The sequence below is a fragment of the Eublepharis macularius genome, chromosome 4, assembly GCF_028583425.1.
Source record: "Eublepharis macularius isolate TG4126 chromosome 4, MPM_Emac_v1.0, whole genome shotgun sequence".
Taxonomy (NCBI): Eukaryota; Metazoa; Chordata; class Lepidosauria; order Squamata; family Eublepharidae; genus Eublepharis; species Eublepharis macularius.
In genome coordinates, this window is record NC_072793.1 from 181,372,670 (window position 1) to 181,395,567 (window position 22,898).

A 22,898-nucleotide genomic window follows, 5' to 3' on the forward strand; every position below is an offset into this window, starting at 1 on the left:
CCCCTCACCACTCCCATCTCACCCACACCACCATGTGTCCTCTTAGGTATGGAACATGTGCTTGTCTGTCTGTTATTTGAAAAGAACATGCAAAGCCAGTAAAAATCATAAGGGTTTCGTTTCACCACAGTGGGTGGAGGATCCTGATTCCAAGGCAGAGAATGGAGCAGACACGCTTTCTAGTTGATGGCCACAATGCTGGTTATAGCAGAAGGGCCAGTTACGGTGCTTTCAGTAGGCTCCAGTATTGGAGTGTACAGCTGCTACTGCCAGGAATGTGCCCTAGAATGACTTCTCCCCACTCCTGGTGCATTGCACTCCCTGTTTACTTACTGATGTACCAAATGATCCCAGCCGACAGCAAGAGGGCAGCCGCAGCCCCCAAGACACCCCCCACAATGGGCCAGTCTGAAATGGAAAAAAAGAGCAAACTGATTTAACTGAACCTCAAGCAAGCTCGGGTGATTATGAGGGAGGCTTTTACATGTATAAAAAGGAGAGTCTTCAAACTCCCTGAAGAGAGAGAGTCCTAGGTGTGTGGCGCGTCTCTCCTTTCACAAAGGGAGGTCTAAAAAGAACATTGACTCCCCTTGTGAAATTGCTGAGAGCAGGGCCCCTTGGGTCGCGGTTCCACTTTGATACAGTTTCCTCCCCAAAGATGCTCTCCACTTTGAGGGAAACTCGCAAAACCTCTCTTTAATGGGACCTTTACACTGTACTGGTATGGTAAGATTTGAGTCCAGTAGCACTTTAAAAACCAATAAGATTTTCAGAATATAAGCTTTCGAGAGTCAACGTTCCCTTTGTCAGATGTATCTGTTTCCATCTGCCTGTGCCCTTTCCAAAGGAAGTTAAAGTCTCTGTGCCAGGCATAATTCATCCATAAATAAATCTGAGAATCTCCCAATAGGCTACCACTTTTAGAAGGATCATGGGAATTGCAAAGTCAAAAATAAAGGGAATTGGAACACCTGGGCCGGAATTATCTGCACAGCCACCACCCATGTGATTTGCAATGGAAGCATAAGTCATCTGAAAATTAAAAAATGGAAATTGGGCAATGGGTTTGGGATGATCACGGAGGTTGCAGAGCCCCAAAAGGAGGAACCATCCTGGCCCAGGTTATCTCCAGAACAGCCTCATGTTATCAATATTAATAAAAGAATGTGTGCATCTGTTTTCTGGCAGGCATAACGCAACAGGGAATAAGCAAAGATGATAAAAAATGGCCACTAGTAGGGATGATCATGGGAGCTGCAGTGCAACATTTGAAGAGGATCAGAGTATCCTGGCCCATTTATTTCCAGAACGTCCCTCTGCTATTTGCAGTGACAATTTAAGTGCTAGAAGCCAGGAACTTGGAAGCAGCATGGCAAGCTCTTTACAAAACGAAGGCATTTACTTGACAACTTCTCTGGGCTCTGCTCCAAAAGTCCTTCCTTTCTCAGTGACTGTGTATTTCCTTAATTAATAGCTGTCTTGACTCTTTGAAGCATCTTTTTTTTTTACAGACTTCTGCCCAAACTGAAGTCTTCTTGCAAGCTGAAGCAAAGCCTCAGCTTCAGCTATGCAGATTAAGAAGAAGGTGGGAGGTTTGAATGGTTTGTAAAGGAAAGAAAAAGCAAAGTGCACACACACATTTCTACAGTCGCAATTACTGTTAAAGATATTAACTGCTAAACAATCAACTTGCAATACTGGCCATTTCTCCACATCTTAAAAATCATGCAATACTCACAGGATGCTTCCAACTTCCTCGCTAGATTTGTGATGTTACCGAGAGGCAGGCAGTGATGACTCCATTTTTGTGGCACCGACATCACTGCCTGCCCCGGGTGACGTCAAAATTCGTGTGAGGGAACTGGCAGCATCCTGTGAGTATTGTGCGATTTTTAAGACCATGGGAGTTCTTTGGGGGACGGCATATAAAGCTATGCAGCTTATGTGGGTTCATTGTTGACAGATCTTTAATTTAATTTAATGTAATTTAATTTAATTTAATTTAATTTAATTTAATTTAATTTGCAGTCCACCTTTCTCACTGAGACTCAAGGCATATTACACAGTTAAGTCAATGCAATCAATAGGACAAGTTGTCCAATAAGTGATATAGTAGGACGAGAATCAGTCGTCTGAAACAAAGTGCAAAGTATTAGATACAATATGCTAAGCAATGCAGAGAAAGTTAGTACATAAGTATAAAAAAGATGTGAGAGTAGAGTAATACACGTACATACTATAGTTTACTATCCTGCTCCCGTCATAAAAGAGCCTTCCTGAACTATTTTGTCATAATATAGGCCTTTCTAAAATGCCTACCCGAAGAATTCTGTTTTACAGAGTTTGCAGAATGACGGAAGCATGGAAGCCTTTCTGATGACTCCCCCCACCCCCACCCGGGCAGCCCATTCCATAGGGTGGGGGCCACAACAGACAACACACACGTGTGAGCAGCTGCTGATCTTCACTGGCAATGAGTTCAAGCAAAGGAGGAAGCATCCCATCAGGCAGCCAGCTCCCAGGCCATGTAGGGCTTTGACCTTATTTAGAATCATTTATTTAAAGAATGAGTACGCTACCTCTCCAGAGACCTGATCACACTGGGCCTGGAAATGCAAAAATGTGTCACAATAGATGTTACAATGAAGACTGGCTCAAGCTCCTCGGAATTAAGTCCAAACATTTAGCACTAGCTAATGCTTTAGTCCCTCCGCTCTCCTTGTGTGAAAACTCCCAATTTCCACAGCTGCCACTAGCCCTTCCCTTTCTGCAGTCTCTCACCAGACTCCTGCCGTGGTACCTCCATACGTTTGAGGAGCCCAGCATGTTCCACGTGGCACTGGTAGCGTTCCCTGTCCTCGGGATCGATCTCGATGCTGAGCCAAGTCTGGTAGGTCCCTTCTGAGTTGGGGGTGACGTTGCCACGGATCGTTTTGTTTCCAGGCCTCCCCATCTTTCTTCCAGATGGCGTTGATCTCCTTGGGGTAGAAGCCATAGATCCGGCACGTGAGGGTCTCCAGGTGGTTAGCGCCCAGCTTGTGTGTCACCTTCATTTCTGGGGGCTCTGCGGAATGGGAACATTGGTCCTGGTTATACTGAGGTAAGATTACTGCAATGCAACCTACGTGGGGCTGCCCTTGAAACGTGCATGGAAATGTCAATTGGTGCACAATGCTGTAGACTGGAGTGGGTCATGTGAGCCATACGACTCCAGCCTTGGCTCGTTTATACTTGCTCCCAATCGGTTTTCAGACCCCATTGAAAATGCTGGTGTTGACCTTTAAAGCCCTACATGGCTTGGGACCTACATATCTGAAGGACCACCTACTCCCTTATGAACCTACTCAACCACTATGGACATTTTTGAAGGCCCTGCTTTGGGTGCTCCCACCTTCTGAGATTAGGTGGGTGATTGTGATAATTCTCTTAGACTATGACTATCATTTCCACGAGTTGCCCACTGGATGCCTCCAGAGCTTTAAGGTGAATATTACACAGCCCCCATCGGTCCAGATCTCTGTAAATTGAAGGGCACAAAGTGAACAGAATGCAGCAATGTGGTTCTTTCTTTCATGGGAAGGACTCTGAAACAGAGACTGTAGAGTAATCTGGAATCTTGCTAGCCCTTTACTTAACTCACAGTTCATTTTATCAATATTCATTTTAATATACTAAACCAATAGGCACCTACAACCTATCTTAGGCAATGGCAGGCCATTAGACCAAAGCAGGACTGGGGAGAGTAAGGGCTGGCTTTTGGAAGATTTGGGAGTGACACACAGACTGAAGTTATCTGGTCCCCCTACTGGCTTCCCTTCCAGCAATCTCTCACCAGGCTGTTCCAAGACCTCAGCCAGTGGCCCCCACACGGCAGCATGTTCCACGTGACATTGGTAGCGTCTCTTTTCTTTGGGGTCAATCTGGATGGTGAACCAGGTGTAGTAGGTCCCATCTGAGTTGGGGACAACACCCCTGCGGAGAGTCTTCTGCTCCCAAACTGCCCCATTCTTCCACCAGGTGGCGTTGATCTCCTTGGGGTAGAAGCCGTAGACCCGGCAGACGAGGGTTTCCAGGTCCTTCTTGTATGTCACCTCCACTGTGGGGGGTTCTACAAAAAATGGCAGAAATTACTTGGGTTAACAAAATATGAGCAAGTATCTGAGGAATGGAGCTTGACTGTCGAAAGCTTAGACAGTGGAAACTCTCATTGGTCTTTAACTGGACTTGATCCTTGCTTGTCAGTTCGCCATAGTTAGCTCCCGATATTCACACCTGAAAGGGCTTGTTATGCAAGTCACAAAATTAGTTGTTGCATTTGAGCCAACTGAGGGCCAAGCTACAAGTGACAAATTACACTTGAATGGGAAGTGAACAGACTGACATGTACAAGTGGAGTACAAGTGGAGCGCAAGTGAACAGGGAGGAATACATGTGAGTCTGTTCACTTGACATTCAAGTGCAATTCGTCACTTCTAGCTTGGCCCTGAGTGTGCATTACAACAATGGAATGTCCCCCATCCTAAAGCAGCGATCAGGGCTGGCTGGGCAATTTTGCAGCCATTAAAGCACATCACTCATCCTGCCACTCAATCAATTCCTTTTGGGCCAAAGAGACTTTTGATGAGAGAAGGGTCAAAGAAGGGAAGTTCTGCAAAATTTCAGAATTTTATTTGGTAGATGCTCAGAGGCAGGCAAGGTCTTGCCCGGCCTTCCTATCTTCCTGCTACAGCACCACCCGGCAGTGTAACACAAAACAACTGCAAGGGCTGAAGTTACAAAAGGGCACCTTGATTTCTAAGATAAATGAAAGAGAAAGCGTGCTCAAAAAAGAGAATAAGAGGAAACAACAGCTATAACTTATCAGACAATCGTAGAATTGGAAGGGGCCTTACACACCATCTAGTCCAACCTGCTGCCCGATGCAGGAACAGCCTAAAGCATCCCCGATACATATTCATCCAGCTGCTCCTTGAAGACAGTCAATGAGGGGGAACCCACCAAATCCCTAGGCAGCCAATTCCAGTGCTCACTTACAGAATGAACTTTGGAAAAAGAAATTCCCCAACCCTCATTTTCACCTTTTCTTTATATCCTTGCTCAGGTTGATGTTTGTACAGACTGTGTGTACTTTTTTCAAACTTTATTTTATTTTGAATGACCAAAGCCTGATCTCTGTACCCGCACTATGCCTATTTGGTCCCACTTTCCAAAGAGTTGTAAAGGGGAGGGGTGGTAGTTGAGCTTACCATCCCTGAAGCATGAAGGCATGAAAGGGCGATAGATTATCCCCGTGCTAGCTGATATGACCAAAATGGGACACACAGCACCTAGACAGAGCCTTTTAAAAGCAAAGCAGATATAGAGGGATAGATGTATTTATTCTCTTTCAGATGTGTTGGTGGCAGCATATACTACACGGAGAGAAGCTGACAACTCCTCAGCAGGCAAATACTTAAGATGGCAGTGGCAATTTCGGGGCTCCCTGGACCTGAGGAAGTGGGCTGGTGAGACCATTCCATCACACTCGGTTTCCCCAAAATAAAGCTAAAACGTGTTGTGTTAAGAGAGCTTCCAGCAATTAGCCTTACGAAAGGATTTGAGTATTGCACTGGTTGGTAGCAGCACGATGCAAACGTATGTTTTTCAAAAATGGTTTTGTATGGCACTCCTGAGCATGCAACAAAACATTTCAAAAGGCAGGTGGAGAATCATGATGGCGGCTTGTCAGCAGAGGGAACGCAATCCACATCTGGTGTGAAAGTGATTGAAGACAAGGATATTAACAGGGATTTTTTTTAAAAAAAACAGATTACTCTGTGCCATGTAAAATCACTGCTGCAAATGGGAAACAATCACACTTGGGACGGGGCCACTTTGGAAAAAACACCTCGTGTGGAATCAGCCCTGGTGAAGTGGGATCTTCCGCTTCAAATTCCAGGGGCAGGGATGACATTCTAGAATTTCCCTCATCTGTGTGTTTGGGGGAGGGCAGCTTGTGAGAAGAAAGTTCACACAAGACAAAAATCATTTCAGGTGGGTAGCTGTGTTGGTCTGTAATAGAAGAGCGGGACCCGAAGAAGGCAAAAACGTTTTCTAGGTTCAGGGAATGAGAAAATACAATACAAAAATATAATTCTCCGCCACCATTTTTGTCCAACATGGCAAATACCTTATCTTCAAGACTATGAAGAGATGGCATAAATATGTTCTAAATAAACAAATAAATTCTACCCTGTGTGTAAAGGTGACTGTTCACTTTAGGATCCACTGATATTTTCTCCACTCACCTTTCCTCTTCAGAACTTTATCCCCATATTCCAGGTATTCTTTCAGCATCTTAATGCAGTCCAAGTGGGGGCGGAAGATCCTCTTATGAGTCCAGTAAAAGAACTCCTCTGCCTTTCTGTTTTTCGAGTGGGCCTCTGCGCTGAGGTGCTTGATTTCTCTCCCATCATAGGCTTCCCGGTGAAAGTATCTCCTTTTGGTCTGGTCTTCAGTCAGCTCACAGCCCTGGAAACACTGAAAGGTGTGAAGCCCTGGAAAAGAAGTGAGGAACTGGATTTGCAAAAGAAGCTGAGGTTTTCGATGTATTGTTGAAGGCTTTCACGGCCGGAGAACGATGGTTGTTGTGGGTTTTCCGGGCTGTATTGCCGTGGTCTTGGCATTGTAGTTCCTGACGTTTCGCCAGCAGCTGTGGCTGGCATCTTCAGAGGTGTAGCACCAAAAGACAGAGATCTCTCAGTCTTTTGGTGCTGAGAGATCTCTGTCTTTTGGTGCTACACCTCTGAAGATGCCAGCCACAGCTGCTGGCGAAACGTCAGGAACTACAATGCCAAGACCACGACAATACAGCCCGGAAAACCCACAACAACCATCAAGCTGAGGTTCTTCGATGTATTGTCGAAGGCTTTCACGGCCGGAGAACGATGGTTGTTGTGGGTTTTCCGGGCTGTATTGCCGTGGTCTTGGCATTGTAGTTCCTGACGTAGTCTCAGTGTCAGGAACATTGTAGTTCCTGACACTGAGAGATCTCTGTCTTTTGGTGCTACACCTCTGAAGATGCCAGCCACAGCTGCTGGCGAAACGTCAGGACACTGAGAGATCTCTGTCTTTTGGTGCTACACCTCTGAGGTTCTTCTTTTGTGGAAGACTTAGAGCGGAACTACAAGTGACAAAAGGCACAGATTGGACACTTGCCAGCTTCCCTCAAGTTTTGATGGGAAATGTAGGCAGCTTGGCGGAATGTTGGACAAGTGACAGTTGAAAAGTCCATTGGACAGCAGACAGAGAGCCAAGCTGCAAGACTAGGATGCCTACATTTCCCATCAAAACTTGAGGGACGCTGACAAGTGTCCAACCTGTGCCTTTTGTCACTTGTGGTTCTGCTTTTAATTCATCAGAAAATAAGGGGAGGATTTGAAAATTGGCAACCAGCTGCAAGGTGACGATGGGATTGTCACTGCCCAAAATGAAGGGAAGTCCGTACATCTCAGCACAGATTAGCTTCATATACACAACAACCCTGTGTGTTATATGGAATGGATGTGAAAGTTTACTCACAAGAAGCCAAGAAATTGGAGGCCACATAGACAAGAAGTGTGGAAAATATCCCCTCCTTTAAAAATCAAAGTGTGTCTGTGTGTGTCCATTAAGAACTTCCCTGAGATATCAGAACCAGTGTGATGCACTAATAAAATAAAAATCTCCATTAAATAAACCTAGTGTGATGCAGTGGTTAGAATGACAAACTAGGATCAAATAGATCCAGGTTTGAATCTCCGGTCTGCCACAGAAGCTTGCTGGGTAAACTTGAGCCAGCCACACACTCTCAGTCTAACTTACTTCATAGGGTGTGGTTGTGAGGGAAAATGGAGGGCAGGAAAATGATGCATGTTGCTCTGGGTCCCTGTTGTGGAGAAAGTCAGCACAGACAGGGAGGGTGGAAACTAACCTTTTCAAAACAACTTCCCTGGCCTATCAGAGCCTGTGTGGTATAGTGGTTAGGGTATCTAGGAATTAGGAGCCCCAGATTCAAACTCTGCCATAAAAGCATGCTGAGTGACCTTGGGCCACTCAGCCTCACCTACCTCACAAGGTTGTTGTAAGAACAAAATGGAGGTTAAGAGAACAGTGTAAGCCGCTTTGAGACCCCATTGGGAAAAAAGGCAGGGTATGACATTGGTTACAAATCTAACATTGGCTACAGTTCACAAAAAAAGGGAAGATCACTTTCGCGGTTGCTTCATCTGGTATTGCAGCAACTTTTTTGGCAGGAGGCAAAGCAGCTCTTTTGGTATTCATACTATTGTTAGACATGGTGAGGTGAGCAGAGGCGGGCCTCTATTTTTAAATTAGACATAAAATAAAATCTATATTGAAAGGGGCTAAGCTAATTTAACACCTATTGGGGTGGGTAAAAAGTCATTTTGCTTTACAAAATAATACAATCAAACCTGTTAATGAAGAGTAACTCAGGGATCTCCGGTAGGAGTCTGTCCCTCTGTGAAGTCCCCTGGTTAAAGAATGTTGACTTTGGGGTCAACCTCAGAGTGTCCTTTGTGACTGAGAGTCTTTCCCACTGAACACAGTCAGCATCCACAGCCGTTTTCACACTACTAACCTGCTTCTGTGATGTTGCGAAATGTCACGCAAAAAACGCAGAAGATAGCGTCTTCTCGCAAGAGTTTTGCGTGACATCGCGCAGAACTCACGTGAGAAGATACTATCTTCCGCGGTTTTTTGTGCAATGTTTCGCAACATCATGGAAGCAGGTTAGTAGTGTGAAAACAGCCCATTTGTATAAAATTTGTGTCCATTCTTCAGCAGATAGGCTGACCCACTTTGTCTACCATAACACACTGTTGCTGCCCTGGAATGTCACAGGTGGAACTTCAGGCACTTTGCAGCTTCTTAACCCCACTGTTCACAGTATTCTTTCCAGACAGAAAGACGGATAAATTGATAGATGCCCCTCTTCAGTTCCACTCACCTCCAGTTTGATTGTAGCGCTTCTGTAGAAACCCCAGGTGGCCCCTGAATGCCCCCTCATCATACATTGTACTGTTGGTCTGCTCCTCCCAGTACTCGTTGTTCAGGCTGTCCTCCATCCAGGATGCCCGAGGAAGAACCTGCCTAGAGTTGCTGTCGAAGTATGTAATGGGCTGACCATCTATGTAGCTCGTTTCCATGAATAGGAGCAGCCCCTGGCCCAACTTGGTCACTGCTGTGCGGAAATAGAACAAGGAGTGCACAAAGGAGCCTAGGAGGGAAGGGAAGGCAGCATGAGGGGACCTGTAATCAAGAACCCAGACCATCTCTGAGAGCCAAGCCACACGTGACAAATGACACTTGCCTGGCAAGTGGACAGACTCACGTGTATTCCTCCTTGTTCACTTGCCCTCCACTTGCGCTCCACTTGATCACGAAGTGAGGGCAAGTGAATAAGGAGGAATACACGTGAGTCTGTTCACTTGCCAGGCAAGTGTCATTTGTCACGTGTGGCTTGGCTCTTAGTCCCCTCTTTATGTCCCAATCCCTTCTGTCCAGGAAGAAAGCGCACACCACTTTCTGTTCCATCTCACAGAAAAGGCAAGTTAGGAGAGGGTGAGGAGAAGGGGTCTGTCTTAAGTATAGAAGACACGCTAGAGGAGGGAGGAAATTGGTCCCCAAGAACCCCAAAGAGAGACAAAACCGTATTCCCTTGTCCTGACATTTTTGGGGAAGGAGGTAACTAATAGAAACTAGCAATGGAATTGGGGAAAAGAGTAAGCGAAGGTGAAATGAAGAAAGGGTCAAGGTGAAGACTGCAATTGCAAAAAGGGAGACGGGGAATCCTTGATCCAGCATGGATGCTAGTTTTTCTGCAAAGTTACCAATGTGACAGAGTAGTCTAGTAGTTACAGCAGAGGAACAAACATCTCGTGGCCCCTTACATGCCCAGAGTTAGGCTGATCGCATCCTTGGGGTCAGGTAGCAATTTTCCCCAGGCCAGTTTGGCTAGGCATCCTAGTGGTGCTTTGCCATCAACTGGTCTTGGAGTAAGGGTCACTGTGTGTGTGTTCAGTGGGGCATTTGTGATTTTCCTGCATTGTGCAGGGGGTTGGACTAGATGACCCTATAGGTCCTTTCTAACCCTGTGATTGTATGATCCACACAGAGCTTGTGCTTATCTTTAGCAAGGAAATGTGAGTCCTTATTTTAGGAACACCGCTCAGGATAGGAAAGAAGCAGAGCGTTCTGTTCTAACTATCTGAACTAGGATGCCAACAGATGCAGGAGGCACGACGTGCCCTCGTGGCTGCAAGGTGGAGAAGAGAGAGAGAGTGAGGAGAGGAAGATGGGATCCTCACCCTGAATGGCACAGAGGTCCTCGCTCTCATCAGTCTCATCCCGACAGTCGTCCTCCCCATCACAGATCAAACTCAGGGAAATGCAGCGCCCGTTCTTGCATGCGAACTGGGCGCTGGTGCAAGAGCAATGGGCTTCGTCGCTGTAATCTGGACAGTGGTCAATCCCATCACAGGCCAAGCCTGTGGGAATGCAGCGCCCGTTCTTGCATGCGAACTGGTCACTAGCACAGGTGCAGTTGGCTTCATCGCTGTCGTCTGGACAGTGGTCAATCCCGTCACAGGCCAAGCCCGTGGGAATGCAGTGACCATTGTGGCATGTGAATTCGTTGCTGGAGCAGGAACTGCTGCAAGCTGCTCCGTGGCTCTCGTCCCTGCAGCCATTGCCTGTAAACAGGAGTAGGACATGAGCAAGTGGCTGCTAAGTCCGGATGGGGTTGCCATTCAACCTGCCCCCCCTTCCAAACGACAAGCAGATGGAAAGCCCCCTTGTCTAAACAACAGGGCTCAGGCTACATTAATTAATTCATTAATTACCTTTATGGATAGCCCACCTTTATTTGTAATTTGCCAATGTCCAACTGATGCTACAAGCGGGAGACATTTGGGTCCTTGTTTTGAATTGGTTTAAAATTATTAATGATGTGAATACACAGGGCAACACAGAGTTTGGCTGGCAATCCGTTGCGTGTTTTAACTAACTTTTAAGGTATTATATATTTACACATTTATACTCTCCATTTTTCAGTGTATTGATGCATTTGTTATTGGTACACGGAACATTGTTTAAAATTGTACACTTGTCACCTATATTTTTGCATATTGTGGGTTCGGGGGGTGTATTGCATTGGTAGTTTACACCCATATTTCTTTATACACCTTTTTTGTATTTTTGGACTTTGTCATTGCATTCTAGCTCTATAGCTCTCTGTCCAAATCTCCTGGTGGTGCAGTAGAAGTGCTGAGTCGCTGCCTGTCAGCTGTGGTCAATTGGCTGAAAGTGAAGACATTGAAACTGAACACAGACAAGACAGAAGTGACACTGGTTGAGGAGGTCTTGAAGGTCTTTGTGCTCACCACTTTTGAGGGGGTTCAGCTGACCCTTGCAGTCTCCGTTAGGAGCTTTGCGCAGCTGCAAAAAATGTCTTCTAGTTTTGCCACAAAGATACCCCCCCACACACACACTTCTACACAGCCAATCAAGCCACTGGGTAACAGAGATTTGACTACTGTAATGCACTCTATGGGAGTCTCCCCTCTAAGTCAGAGACTCCAGCTGGTGCAGAAAACTGCAGCATGATTATTAACAAGAGCTAGATGGAGCATGCATATTATTCCCATTTAGCAGCCAGTCCTTCAGCTACCGATCAGTCACAAGTCTCAATTAAAGGTACTAGCTATCACATATACAGCCCTTCATAGCCTTGTTTCTTTATATCTATGAGAGGGGAAGTCTCTCAAAGCTCTGCCATGACAGCTCAGCTCAACAGGGTCTTCAGTAGGTGCCGCCTGGCAAACGGACAAAATCAACAGCTGCTCATATGGGCACATTCTCCATCGTGCCTCCCGCTTTATGAATAGCCTGCCTGAAGAAATCAGGGAAGCTCCCACTCTCCTAGCTTTCTGCAAACTATGCAAACCCGAATTATTTAGGAGGGCTTTCTTACACGAGCAATAAGGCTGTGCTGTAAGGTTAGGCTGAGTGTGTGACTGGCCCCGGGCCACCCAACAAGTTTCCATGACAAAGTGGGGATTTGAACCCGGGTCTCCCAGATCCTAGTGTGACATGTTAACCACTATACCACACTGGCAGTCAATGCAAATCAAGGCAAAACAGTCAATACATACTGTGCAAAGTAGTATTGTCCACATGCCGTTCCCTTTATTAAAGTATCTTCTTCTTGCACCGTCGTGTTATAGTATAGCCCTATCACCTTTGTCATTTCCTAAAAAAATCAGTTTTGCATAGTTTGCAGAATGCCAGGAGAGTGGAAGCCTTCCTGACCTAATCAGGCAGGCCATTCCATAAGGTGGGGGCCACCACAGAGAAGGCACATGCATGGGCAGTTGTTGGTTTTGCCCATTTTCTGGGTGGCACCTGTTCAGATAAGTGAAGTTGTTGAGGCGGGGCATAGGAGGTGGTGCTGCAAATATGAGAGACCAAAGCCAAGAAGGACTCCATATGTAATAGCCAATACCTTGAATTCAATCTAGTAACTGATGGGCAGCTATTGCTGTAACTGCCGAATGGGTACAATATACAGGCTTTGGATGGCTCCAGTACTGTGCTTAGATAGTCAGGAAAACATACTGACCAAACGTAAAATGTTCTCTCATTCCAGGACAAAGATCCTCTCTTATTTTCCCCTGGGAACGAGATTTGAGGCTGTCCTGGAGGGAAAGTGTTAAAATATGACCTTCCCCACCTTGCACAGGGCCTTTATCTGGGTGCAGAGTCTACCCTCCCTCCTTGGTATGTGAGGGCTGGAGTTTAGTCTCCAGCGGTACAACTCACCAGAGCAGCCTCTCAGCAGGACAGCCAGCCCCAAGGCCAGGAGTGGCCACTGAATCAAAGCCATCCAGATCTCATCTTCAAGTCTCTTCCTCCGCTCTCTTCATTCCCAATCCGTTCATCCAGTGGAAGAACTCTCTCGAAGGACGAGCTGCAGTTGGTGAAGGTGGAAAATCAAGAAGAGAAACGCACTGCAGTCAATGTTTGCTGAGCACATCTCCTTTCTACTGGACAGACTGAAATGGGAAGAGGAAGGAAGTTTGCTCTCAACTGAGGTCAGAACTTCTCTGGCACATTCTTTTCCAGTAATGGATTAAGTAAGGCATGAATAACTGTTCCCTTTAGCTGCTCAAGAAAACTGCCTTGGGTCAGTGACTGATTTCTAATGGGCCCTGGGCCTCACCAATCTGCCATTCAAGGTGCTGCTCAGTTGAGTGTATGTGGGACTCTGGGAATCTTGGCAGCCAAATCAACAGCCTCATTCCTCTCCCAATTCAGAGGAATTTATTTTCCAAGCAGAAAGGCACATAAATCCTAGGATAGCCAGGCCTCCCATTACGGCAGGAGGTCTCCTGCCATCAACCATGGTTGACTGTCACAGGCAATTCTCCTGGCAGGAGAATTAAAAAAAAAACTGTTGTTACATGCAGCATGACGTCACTTCTTGAGAAAACCAGGATATCCTATCACGTTCCTCGAGGGATTGCCAGAAATGTCTCACTACCAGTTTTTTTTCTGAAAGTGATATTATGGCTTTCATGTTGCCAGTGCCTCCCCCATATCTCCTCTTCCAAAGCTCTTTTGGATTGCCAGGCATACCAAACCGACTTCAGAGACTTATATGTACTTTCATAAAGGAATATGGAGTTTAGCATATCCATTCAGGGCCTGCCAAAGGGCTTTTGGCACCCTAAGCCAGCTGGCCAGCTCAGGGTCTCCCTGAGCCACTACCTGGTCATTCGGCCTAAGTCCAGCCTGACAACCAGCAAGAGACTGGGGATGAGGACATGGAGAGGCAGTCATCGGCGACAACATGATGTCTCTTCTGGGGAAACCTAAAAATGCCTCTCTAGTAATCACCAGGTTCCTATAGAGGACTAATGTCATTTCCAGGTTTTTCCTGGAAACCATAGAGTTTCTGGCCATTTCCTAGAGAAGCATGATGTCACTTCTAGTTGAAAACAGGAAGCTGCATCACATTAACACCAACTGGTTTTTTTTCTTCCTTCCTCTACACTTTGGACTGCCTATGGACAAAGCCCACTGGGGTAGGAGATCTCCCAACCCCAAAGGAGAAAAGGCTAGTCTGGCCTGGTCTGATGTGCCCAGAGGTGTCCCGGAGACAGCTGTGAGACTGGAGTACTAAGAGATTGTAGACTTTGGATGTTCCAGATTCCCCCCATCCTTTGGGTCCCTAGGCAATAGCCTAGGGAGCAACCCCTGCCCCTGCATCCTTGGAGCCAGTTACAAAATGAAAGTCTGGAAGTCTGCAGGCAGCAGCTGGGTAGGTAAGGATTTTTGCATGCTGGAAAGGGTTTGTTGTGAAGACACTTCTCAGACATAGCCAAGAATCGGAATGCACCTTCCATAATACCTTTTATTATTGGGACCAACCAAACGGCATATAACAGCATGCAAGCTTTTGAGTTCTCTAGAACCCTTCATCAGGCTGGATGGTATAAAAGACTGAAAAAAATGAGATTTTTAAATTAAAAAAAAAATAACATTCCACCTGATGAATCAAAAAGCTTACACACTCCTATATACCATTTGGTTGGCCCTAATAAAAGGTATTATGGGAACCATATTCTGATTTTTTGGATTTTGCTTTGGGACTCACACAGCTTCTGGAGACTTTCCCCATTTGTGATAGCTGGACAAACCAGGCCAGGTCTGCTGCATAGTGTTTGGAACTTAACTTGAAGGAGGACCAATCCCAAGGAATTTATTTTGGCCAGCCAGGTCATAGTTCTAGAGCAGCTAGGAGCAAGGACTGCCTTCACCACAAGGCACCCACGGCAAACCCACACATCTGGAATTAGAGAACGGAGCCCCTGTGACGTGGCTTCCCCAAATGCTTGAGCCCAGTCATTTCTCCTTTTTTGAAAGCCAATGCAGACAGCTTCTTATAGCTAGGAGCTAACGCCAAGCCTGGGAGTGAAAACAATCCAAATAAAGGGGAGGGTAGCCAGGGGGTTAGAGGGCCACCTTTGTTCAATTCCAGTCTAGGGTTGCCAGCTTCAACTTGGGAAATTCCTGGAGATCTGGGGAGTGAAACCTGGAGAAACCTGGAGAAAGTGGGGTTTGGGGAGTGAAAGGACCTTGGCATGGCATAATTCCATAGAGTCCACCCCCCAAAGTAGCCATTTTCTCCAGGTGAACTGATCTCTGTGGCCTGGAGACCAGTTGTAATTCCGGCAGATCTCAGCCACTACCTGGAGGCTGGCAACCCTATTCCAGTCCCTGTTATCAGCAGCTAGAAATATTTTGGATTCTGTGGCCAGAAAACGCTGCAATATTTATGCCATGCAACAGAGCTGGATTTCAAAACTGGAAAACAATTCAATAAAAACCATGTAAGGCATGGAAAAATTTCAAGATATGTTAACTATACCCTTATAGCACTATTTAATAGAAATGACCTGCTGCACAATGCCTGATCTCATTTGGCAGGCCATTCCCCCAGGAAGGAGTCACAACAGAGAATGTTCTATCTTTATCAATTTGCAAGGTGACACCTTCAGAAGGCTTTGTAGCCCAAATGTCATGAACTCAATCACTGATATCTCCAGGTAGATAGATTTTGGATAACACGGTTGGTAAATGTCTCTCACTGTGTGATACTTGGTACAGCCGTTGCCAGAACAGACCATGCTCGGATCGACTGACCGATGTTCTGCCAGTGACCTACAACAGTGGACTAGGCAGCTTCCATCTACAGAGGACTGAGCAGAGAGCAGGGTTGCCAAACTCCAGGTGAGGCACGGCAATTTCCCAGAATTACAACACATCTCCTGTCTACAGAGATCAGTTCCCCAGGAGAAAATGGGTGCTCTAGAGGATGGACTATATGGTCTTACACCCTTTTGAGTTTACTCCTCTACCAAATCCCTGCCCTTTGCAGGCTCCACCCCCAAAACTCCAGAAATTTTCCAGTCTAGCGCATCCCTAGTACAGAGGCTGCGTGCTCCTTGCACACTCTTTCTTCCTCACACACAAAGAGTTTACAGCTGGTATTGCTACTGCTTGCAAAGGTTTTGAGATGTGCCGCCACTTTTCTGCCATCTGTAAGTTAGCAGAAAGAAGATACCCTTGAACCAAGAATTTGATGAAAGAGTCCTCAATAACACGTAAGTATCCAACTATATAAAAAAACTAGGCATATTCAAGACAACTCACTTCCTACCCTGGTGCTCCTCTGGGGGGCACTGCTGTGGAGGGAAGCCCAGGTGAGGCAGCCAGCCCTCCAGAAAGCATACAACTTAATACAAGGAATAATTAATAGAATTATACTAAATCCAAATGCACAATGTATTTGTGGCTATGACCATAAGGATATAGTATTTCATTGTTCTAGAACAGAGGCTTTAGTACGCACTGTTTGCTTAGCTTCTCAGCCGCCACTTTTGACTATGTAATAGCATACCTTATGACAAATTGGGAAACAAACAAAGAATACAGAGTATTAAACTTGGTGGAACTGTAACCGCCCCAGAAGAGGCGGTTTCTTCAGATGAAACAACAGGGAACGGGTGCTGGCCCTGATTGCCAGGCGAAGGGGTTACGCCCTTGGGGACATCTTGGATCTTTTCCACCTGTAAAGCAACAAAAAACATTATTTTTATACAAAAGATTTGAGCTACTTACCTTGGAGACTTGCTGATGGGACGTTCTTCCTTTGTGGACTATACAGAAACATGTTGCTCTGACCATGAGGATATAGTATTTCATTGTTCTAGAACAGCGGCTTTAGTACGCACTTTGCTTGTAATTCATTGCTATTAATTGGTGTTTAATTCTTCATGTAAATACATTGCACATTTGGATTTAGTATAATTCTATTAATTATTCATTGTATTAATTGCTGTTGAATTTATTACATAATTAATGATTGTTTGGTGATTTTGTTTCCTTCACTTGTAGTTTTCTACTCTTGTGCAATGGTATTAGGAGCAGAGCAGGTGGCAATGCCCATCTCCCATCCTAACACAGGTGGTATTAGGAGTGGAGCAGGTGGCAATGCCCATCCCCCACCCTAACACAGGTGGTATTAGGAGTGGAGCAGGTGGCAATGCCCATTCCCCACCCTAACACAGGTGGTATTAGGAGTGGAGCAGGTGGCAATGCCCATCCCCCACCCTAACACAGGTGGTATTAGGAGTGGAGCAGGTGGCAATGCCCATCTCCCACCCTAACACAGGTGGTATTAGGAGTGGAGCAGGTGGCAATGCCCATCCCCCACCCTAACACAGGTGGTATTAGGAATGGAGCAGGTGGCAATGCTCGCCCTGCTCCTTCACCTGACTGGGATCAGGCACAGAGCAGGAGGCAATGCCCTTCTTCCCTTCACCCAGCTGGGATAAGGAGCAGGTAGCAATGCCCACCCCCCTTTACCAAGCCTGTATTGGGCATGGAGCAGGTAGCAAAGCCTACTACCCCTTCACGTGGTCGAGATCAGGTGTGGAGCAGGTGGCAATGCCCAACCCCCTCCTTCCGTGACGGAGGAGGGATGCCTGCCTGCCCGCCCTCCCCTTTCCAGAGCCTGTCGTCATTTTTCCCACAATAGGCTTTGTTGCTAGTTCCTAATAAAACCACAATAGAAACAAAAAAGCTAAATATATAACCATAGAAGATACATTGATGACTCATCAACAGCAAAATAAAAAATAGCAGAACACAATACAAGTCCAGTAGCACCTAAGAGATCGATAACATTTGCCAGGGTATAAGCTTGCGTGAGTCATTTGGTCAGATAAATAGCATGCTCTCATGACTTTCTTCTCCATTTCCTGAAAGTCACAGTTTAAGAAGAAAACATGTCAAAAATATTCACTGAAACGGAATGATTAATGTATTTCCTTAAATGTGTGTGTGTGTATTGCTCAATAAAAATTTCCTCGCTTCTTTTTTGCTTCCTCTTTTCTACTTCGACTTTTCAGGGAAATATCAACTTTCAGATTGAATTAATAAGTACCTTTAAAAAAAAAGATAAAACACCTAAAACACACCTTCAGATGTCAGCAGTATTTTAAAAAATCTTTTATAAGGCAACGTGTTTTCTTCTCTCAGTTGCTAAGCCTGCTTGCCTCTTACCCTTTTTTTAGACATTTCGGAGCTGGCATTCTTGCTCACAGAGTACCGATGTAAAACTGCTTTATTCAGGAACAGGGAGGAGAGACTGGCAGGAACATGATGGCTGCCAATAACACAAACAATATCTGAAGCATCTTGGCTGTGCTTCCGTTTAGCTCTTCCTGTCTCAGGTACTTCCAGCCCTTGGGTGTGAGTTGAAGGGCAGGAGCCAAAGCATTCCTGGCCCTTTGGTAGCGGCTTGTGCCTCATAGCCTGGACAACTGACCTGGGCCCAGGATAGTTGGTTCATGTTGTCTCACTACAGGAGCCTCAGACAAGCACTGGAGAAAGCCAATGGGACAAGACTGAGAGCCAAGCTACAAGTGACGCCTGATGCAGGTTGGACACTTGTCAGCTTCCCTCAAGTTTTGATGGGAAATGTAGACATCTTGGTCCTGCAGCTGTAATGGAGAGCCAAGCTGTAAAACCAGGATGCCTACATTTCCCATCAAAACTTGAGGGAAGCTGACAAGTGACCTACCTGTGTCAGGCGTCACTTGTAGCTTGGCTCTAGAAAAGGGGGCCAATCAGGAAGCAGGAGCCCCTAAGTCCTTTCTTCTGTGTGGAGTTCCTGTTCACTGCAGTTTCTGGGCTGCTTTTTTGCTCCTCTAGAGTGTGAAGGGAGGGGTGGAGAGGTCACTTCCAGCCCCCTCTCCCAAGATCAGGAGATCAGGACTGGAGGGGAGGAAAGAGACCAGGCTCCCCCTGATTGCCACAAGCAGAGGAAGAGGGCAGAAAGTCCCAGTGAGCAGGGAGTTTTCACGTGATGCAGAGAGAGATGGGTGGGTTGCCAAGTCCAGGGCTGGATCCTCCCACCCCCACCCCCTGTCCTGAGACCAGGTAGTCCCACTCCAGCCCCTCAGGGTCTTCCCCCTCCTGGCCTCTCCTCAAAGATGGGGCCGTCAGGACGGTCTACGAATCCCTCAGAGGGCAGGGGGGAGAGGGGCGTCTGGCAGGGCCATGGACTCCTCAGAGCCCAGGGATGGATTTGGCTGGGATGCTGGGAGGAAACCTGGACAGGGGTGGGGCAGAGGGATGAAGAAGAGAAACATTCTCTATAAGGAATGGCTGGAGGGGAAATGTGGGACTAAAACCTCCAGATCGTGAATCAAAAAGTGATTTTCCTCCATCTTTCTTTCTCTCCCTCCCAGGCGGACAGAAAACACCACTGATGCTGTTACACAGAACTGTGAACTTTTGCACCGAACCAATTTGAAACAAAGGAATGAGACTGAACACGGGCTGGAAAAGTTGATTTATATATTGCAGTATAGACACAACCTCAAAGCAGGCCTCCGTGTATTCTAGTAAGACAAAGGAATACCTGATCTTTTATACCTTTTGCTTACATCTCTAAGAGCATCACTTTACATAGTGGTTAATTACTGGTTTTCACATACCCTTGACCACCTATATACACACTGATTGGTTTTGTTCACTTTGCACAATTATTCTCTTCATATTTCTGCAAGCATTGTGTAGCCTATCGTATTGCTAAATTGCATCTTTTGCCTTGTTTGGTTTAACACCAACCCCTTTTCCAACACTATGATCTACTCAGTGCCAAACACGTATCTTTCAAGAGAGGAGGGAGTGTATGCTCATCTCTTATCACTTCTGGAGAGAAAGTCAACCTTGGAATGTTTTTAACTGCTCCACTATGTGGCAAAATAGAAAACTTTCTATTGTACCCATGAAGGAAGCTGGAAGGAAGGGGGGGAACCACTTTACACACAGGCCACTTATGATTCCTTTTATGCTGGTTCCACAATGCCTTCTCCGCCATCTCATCCAAGTGGATAACTGAAAAGGGCCACCATGAAGCCCACTCAGGCAAGCACGGGGGCTGGGGGATTAAACGGGGAGGATGCACAGCAGAGGGCAGGAACAGTTCCTCATCTTTTCCACACTGTGACACTGAGAGATCTCTGTCTTTTGGTGCTACACCTCTGAAGATGCCAGCCACAGCTGCTGGCGAAACGTCAGGAACTACAATGCCAAGACCACGGCAATACAGCCCGGAAAACCCCCAACAACCATCGTTCTCCGGCCGTGAAAGCCTTCGACAATACATAGTTCCTTCTCTCCTTGCCCTCGGTCTTTTATTAATTGAGGTGACATGACAGATGCTTCAGAGGCCACAATGCTGGTAAAAGACTGGCGGTAGGAAAATGACAGGAGAGGAGTCCTTTTTCTCTCTCCTCAGCACAGAGCATCCCAGAGCTTAGTCATGGAAATGGCTCTGGCCAAAGTCAGAAGAAAAGTTTCGCTATCTCACACCTCTGCTAGAATGTCACCCCTGAAGGAGAAAATAGACAGGGACAACCGAATGGCTAGATTAGGAGTCTACTACAGGGTGCCTGTGGGTGCCATGGTACGGCCAGCATCTTTCCTGGCACCCACTAAGTGTCTTTAGAAAGTTACTGAACCACATGTTGGTCCCAGTCGATAAAGAGCAAAAACATTTGATGTTAAATACAATTACAACAGCTAGGATTGCATATGCAAGACTTTGGAAAATGACAACTATCCCAACACAAGATGCCACTGAACTTAAATCTTGCTGGCCTATACTGGTTAAACATTATTCAGGCTAACTATAGAGTTTAGAGGTGTTTGAGTTATTATTAGTATTAGTGTTACAGAATTAAGACAAAGAAGTAAAATCAGAGGCAAAGCAAATTGTTCAATCCCACTCATTATCTCCATATTCCTCTTCAGAAGAATGGATGAGTGTGTTACACTTTTTGACTCTCATGTTCAAAGCGCTGATCTATCTTTCTTCACCTTCATGGCTTCTGTATAACCCCCTCTTTGGGACTGAGAGGACACAGGCCAGCCGCAGAAAAGATGCCCAGACTTCTTTGGACGACTAGGAGCACCTCTCTTCCCCCTCCATCTGCTGCCGAAGAGCAAGAAAGACTCTTCTTTTTCCACACAGGCCACACTTTCAGTCAAATAGGGTCAGGAGGCAGGGGCAGCAGTGTACTGTGGTCCATGGGTTCCCAGGGTAGGTGGTGGCGACCCTCACCTCGTGTGCGTGCTCCGGCCCTGCGCAATGACTTCACTTTGTGACATCATCACGCTGGAGCACCCCCTCTCCCAGGAGCACTCCCATAGTTCGGGACACTCCCTGTCCCTTACCGCTTCGCCGCAGCTGCCCACACCGCCACTGGGCACCAAGATGTCACCAGCAGCGTGGGCATCTGCAGCAAAGAGGTAAGGGGTGGGAAGGAGAGTGGGGAGGCAAGCCGCCTCCCTGCTCACCTCTCCACCTGCCACACCGCCTGACCGCCCAGCTCGCAGGGCGCTGACAAAGGCAGCAGTGGTGAAAGGGCAGGGAGGTGTACCACCTGCTGCGCCCCAGGGGCAACCAGCTCGCTGGGCGCTGAGGCAGGGAGCAGCACCAAAGGGGTGCTCTGGGAGGGGGGGCATGGATGTGCCGCCCCCTCCCTGCCTGCCACGCTGCCCGAGCACTGGCAAAGGGGCAGGAAGGCAGGTCGCCTGCTGCGCCCCAGGGGCAACCAGCTCGCTGGGTGCTGAGGCAGGGAGCAGCACCAAAAGGGTGCTCTGGGAGGGGGGGCATGGATGTGCCGCCCCCTCCCTGCCTGCCACGCTGCCCGAGCACTGGCAAAGGGGCAGGAAGGCAGGTCGCCTGCTGCGCCCCGGGGGCAACCAGCTCGCTGGGCGCTGAGGCAGGGAGCAGCGCCAAAGGGGTGCTCTGGGAGGGGGGGCATGGATGTGCTGCCCCCTCAAAATTTTGCACATGGAGCAGCTGTCCCCTGACTCCCCCCACGTTATGCCTCTGGACAAGGGTCCCATTCATGCAGCCTCTATTGCCAACCAGATGCCCCTCACATATTGTGGCCTGCAGAGCTGCCCTGCTATGTTCCCTTCTGTGCAAGACGTCGCCCCTCCACAGCCCCCCTTTGCTCACCTACCCATCCTCTCCCAAGGTGCTGTCTCAGGGAGTCCCTCTGATAGTCTCATGCTCAGGGCCCCATAAACATGGACTCCCCCCACCCACCTGAGGGAAGCTGCACCCAAAGCCATTTGGACCAGGCAAGAACGCCAGTCAGCCGATGGCCTCAGTCTGCAGAATAAAAGTGGGAAGGAGAGCGAGGGAGGGCAATCGGAAGACCTTGGAGGGAAGCCAGACCGGGCCAGATGAAAAGGGCCTGGGTCTGGGAGAAGTTCTCCTGCCCCAAACCCCACTGGACCCCACAAGAGGCCCCTTCAGCCCTACCACAGCTGGGCATTGTGAGGATCCAGCAACTCTCTGGGGCCAAAGGAACCTTTTCATTCATGGCTGATTGCAATGCCACTCTTTAAATCTACTGTACTGCCCGATCTGTTTGGAGGGCTGGGAGGGAGAATTTCCTCCCAGCTCCCCACAGGTGGATGATCTAAACAGGCAATTTTTGAGACAAAAAGGCCTTTTCGGTTTTTTTTAAAGTGTTTCTCAGTAAGCTTCAGGGCATCTAACAGGACAAAAACAAAACGAATACACACACATTAATACAAACAACACACAATGCATTCAAATCAGTAAGGCTACATTGTTGTTTCGAAGATTATTTAAACTCAGTTTCCAGACATTCAGATCACTTTTCACGCCCAGTGTTGAGCACGGCACAGAAGACCCCGCACAAGGCAAAGGCCAGCCCCGCCCTCCTGCAGCGAAAGGA

General features: G+C 47.1%; 1 protein-coding gene across 1 annotated transcript; it reads right to left on the reverse strand.

Moving 5' to 3' along the window:
* Positions 1-325: 325 nt before the first annotated feature.
* On the reverse strand, positions 326-16,777 carry LOC129327981 (class I histocompatibility antigen, F10 alpha chain-like). The gene is made up of 8 exons (XM_054976726.1): positions 16,726-16,777; positions 10,350-10,733; positions 8,990-9,259; positions 6,288-6,536; positions 3,833-4,108; positions 2,782-3,064; positions 2,602-2,606; positions 326-408 (listed from the first exon to the last, which is right to left on the reverse strand). Exons 1-8 carry the CDS (start codon positions 16,775-16,777, stop codon positions 326-328), a joined length of 1,602 nt encoding a protein of 533 aa, XP_054832701.1.
* Between the last annotated feature and the right edge of the window lie 6,121 nt (positions 16,778-22,898).

Excerpts from the sequence above, each read along its gene's own strand:
- LOC129327981 (XM_054976726.1), bottom strand. The coding sequence starts at position 16,777 with ATGTTTCTGTATAGTCCACAAAGGAAGAACGTCCCATCAGCAAGTCTC. Across the intron at positions 9,260-10,349 it reads GGACCTCTGTGCCATTCAGG|GCTCCTTTGTGCACTCCTTG; the intron begins GTGAGGATCCCA and ends CTTCCCTCCTAG. Across the intron at positions 4,109-6,287 it reads TAAAGTTCTGAAGAGGAAAG|AACCCCCCACAGTGGAGGTG; the intron begins GTGAGTGGAGAA and ends CATTTTTTGTAG.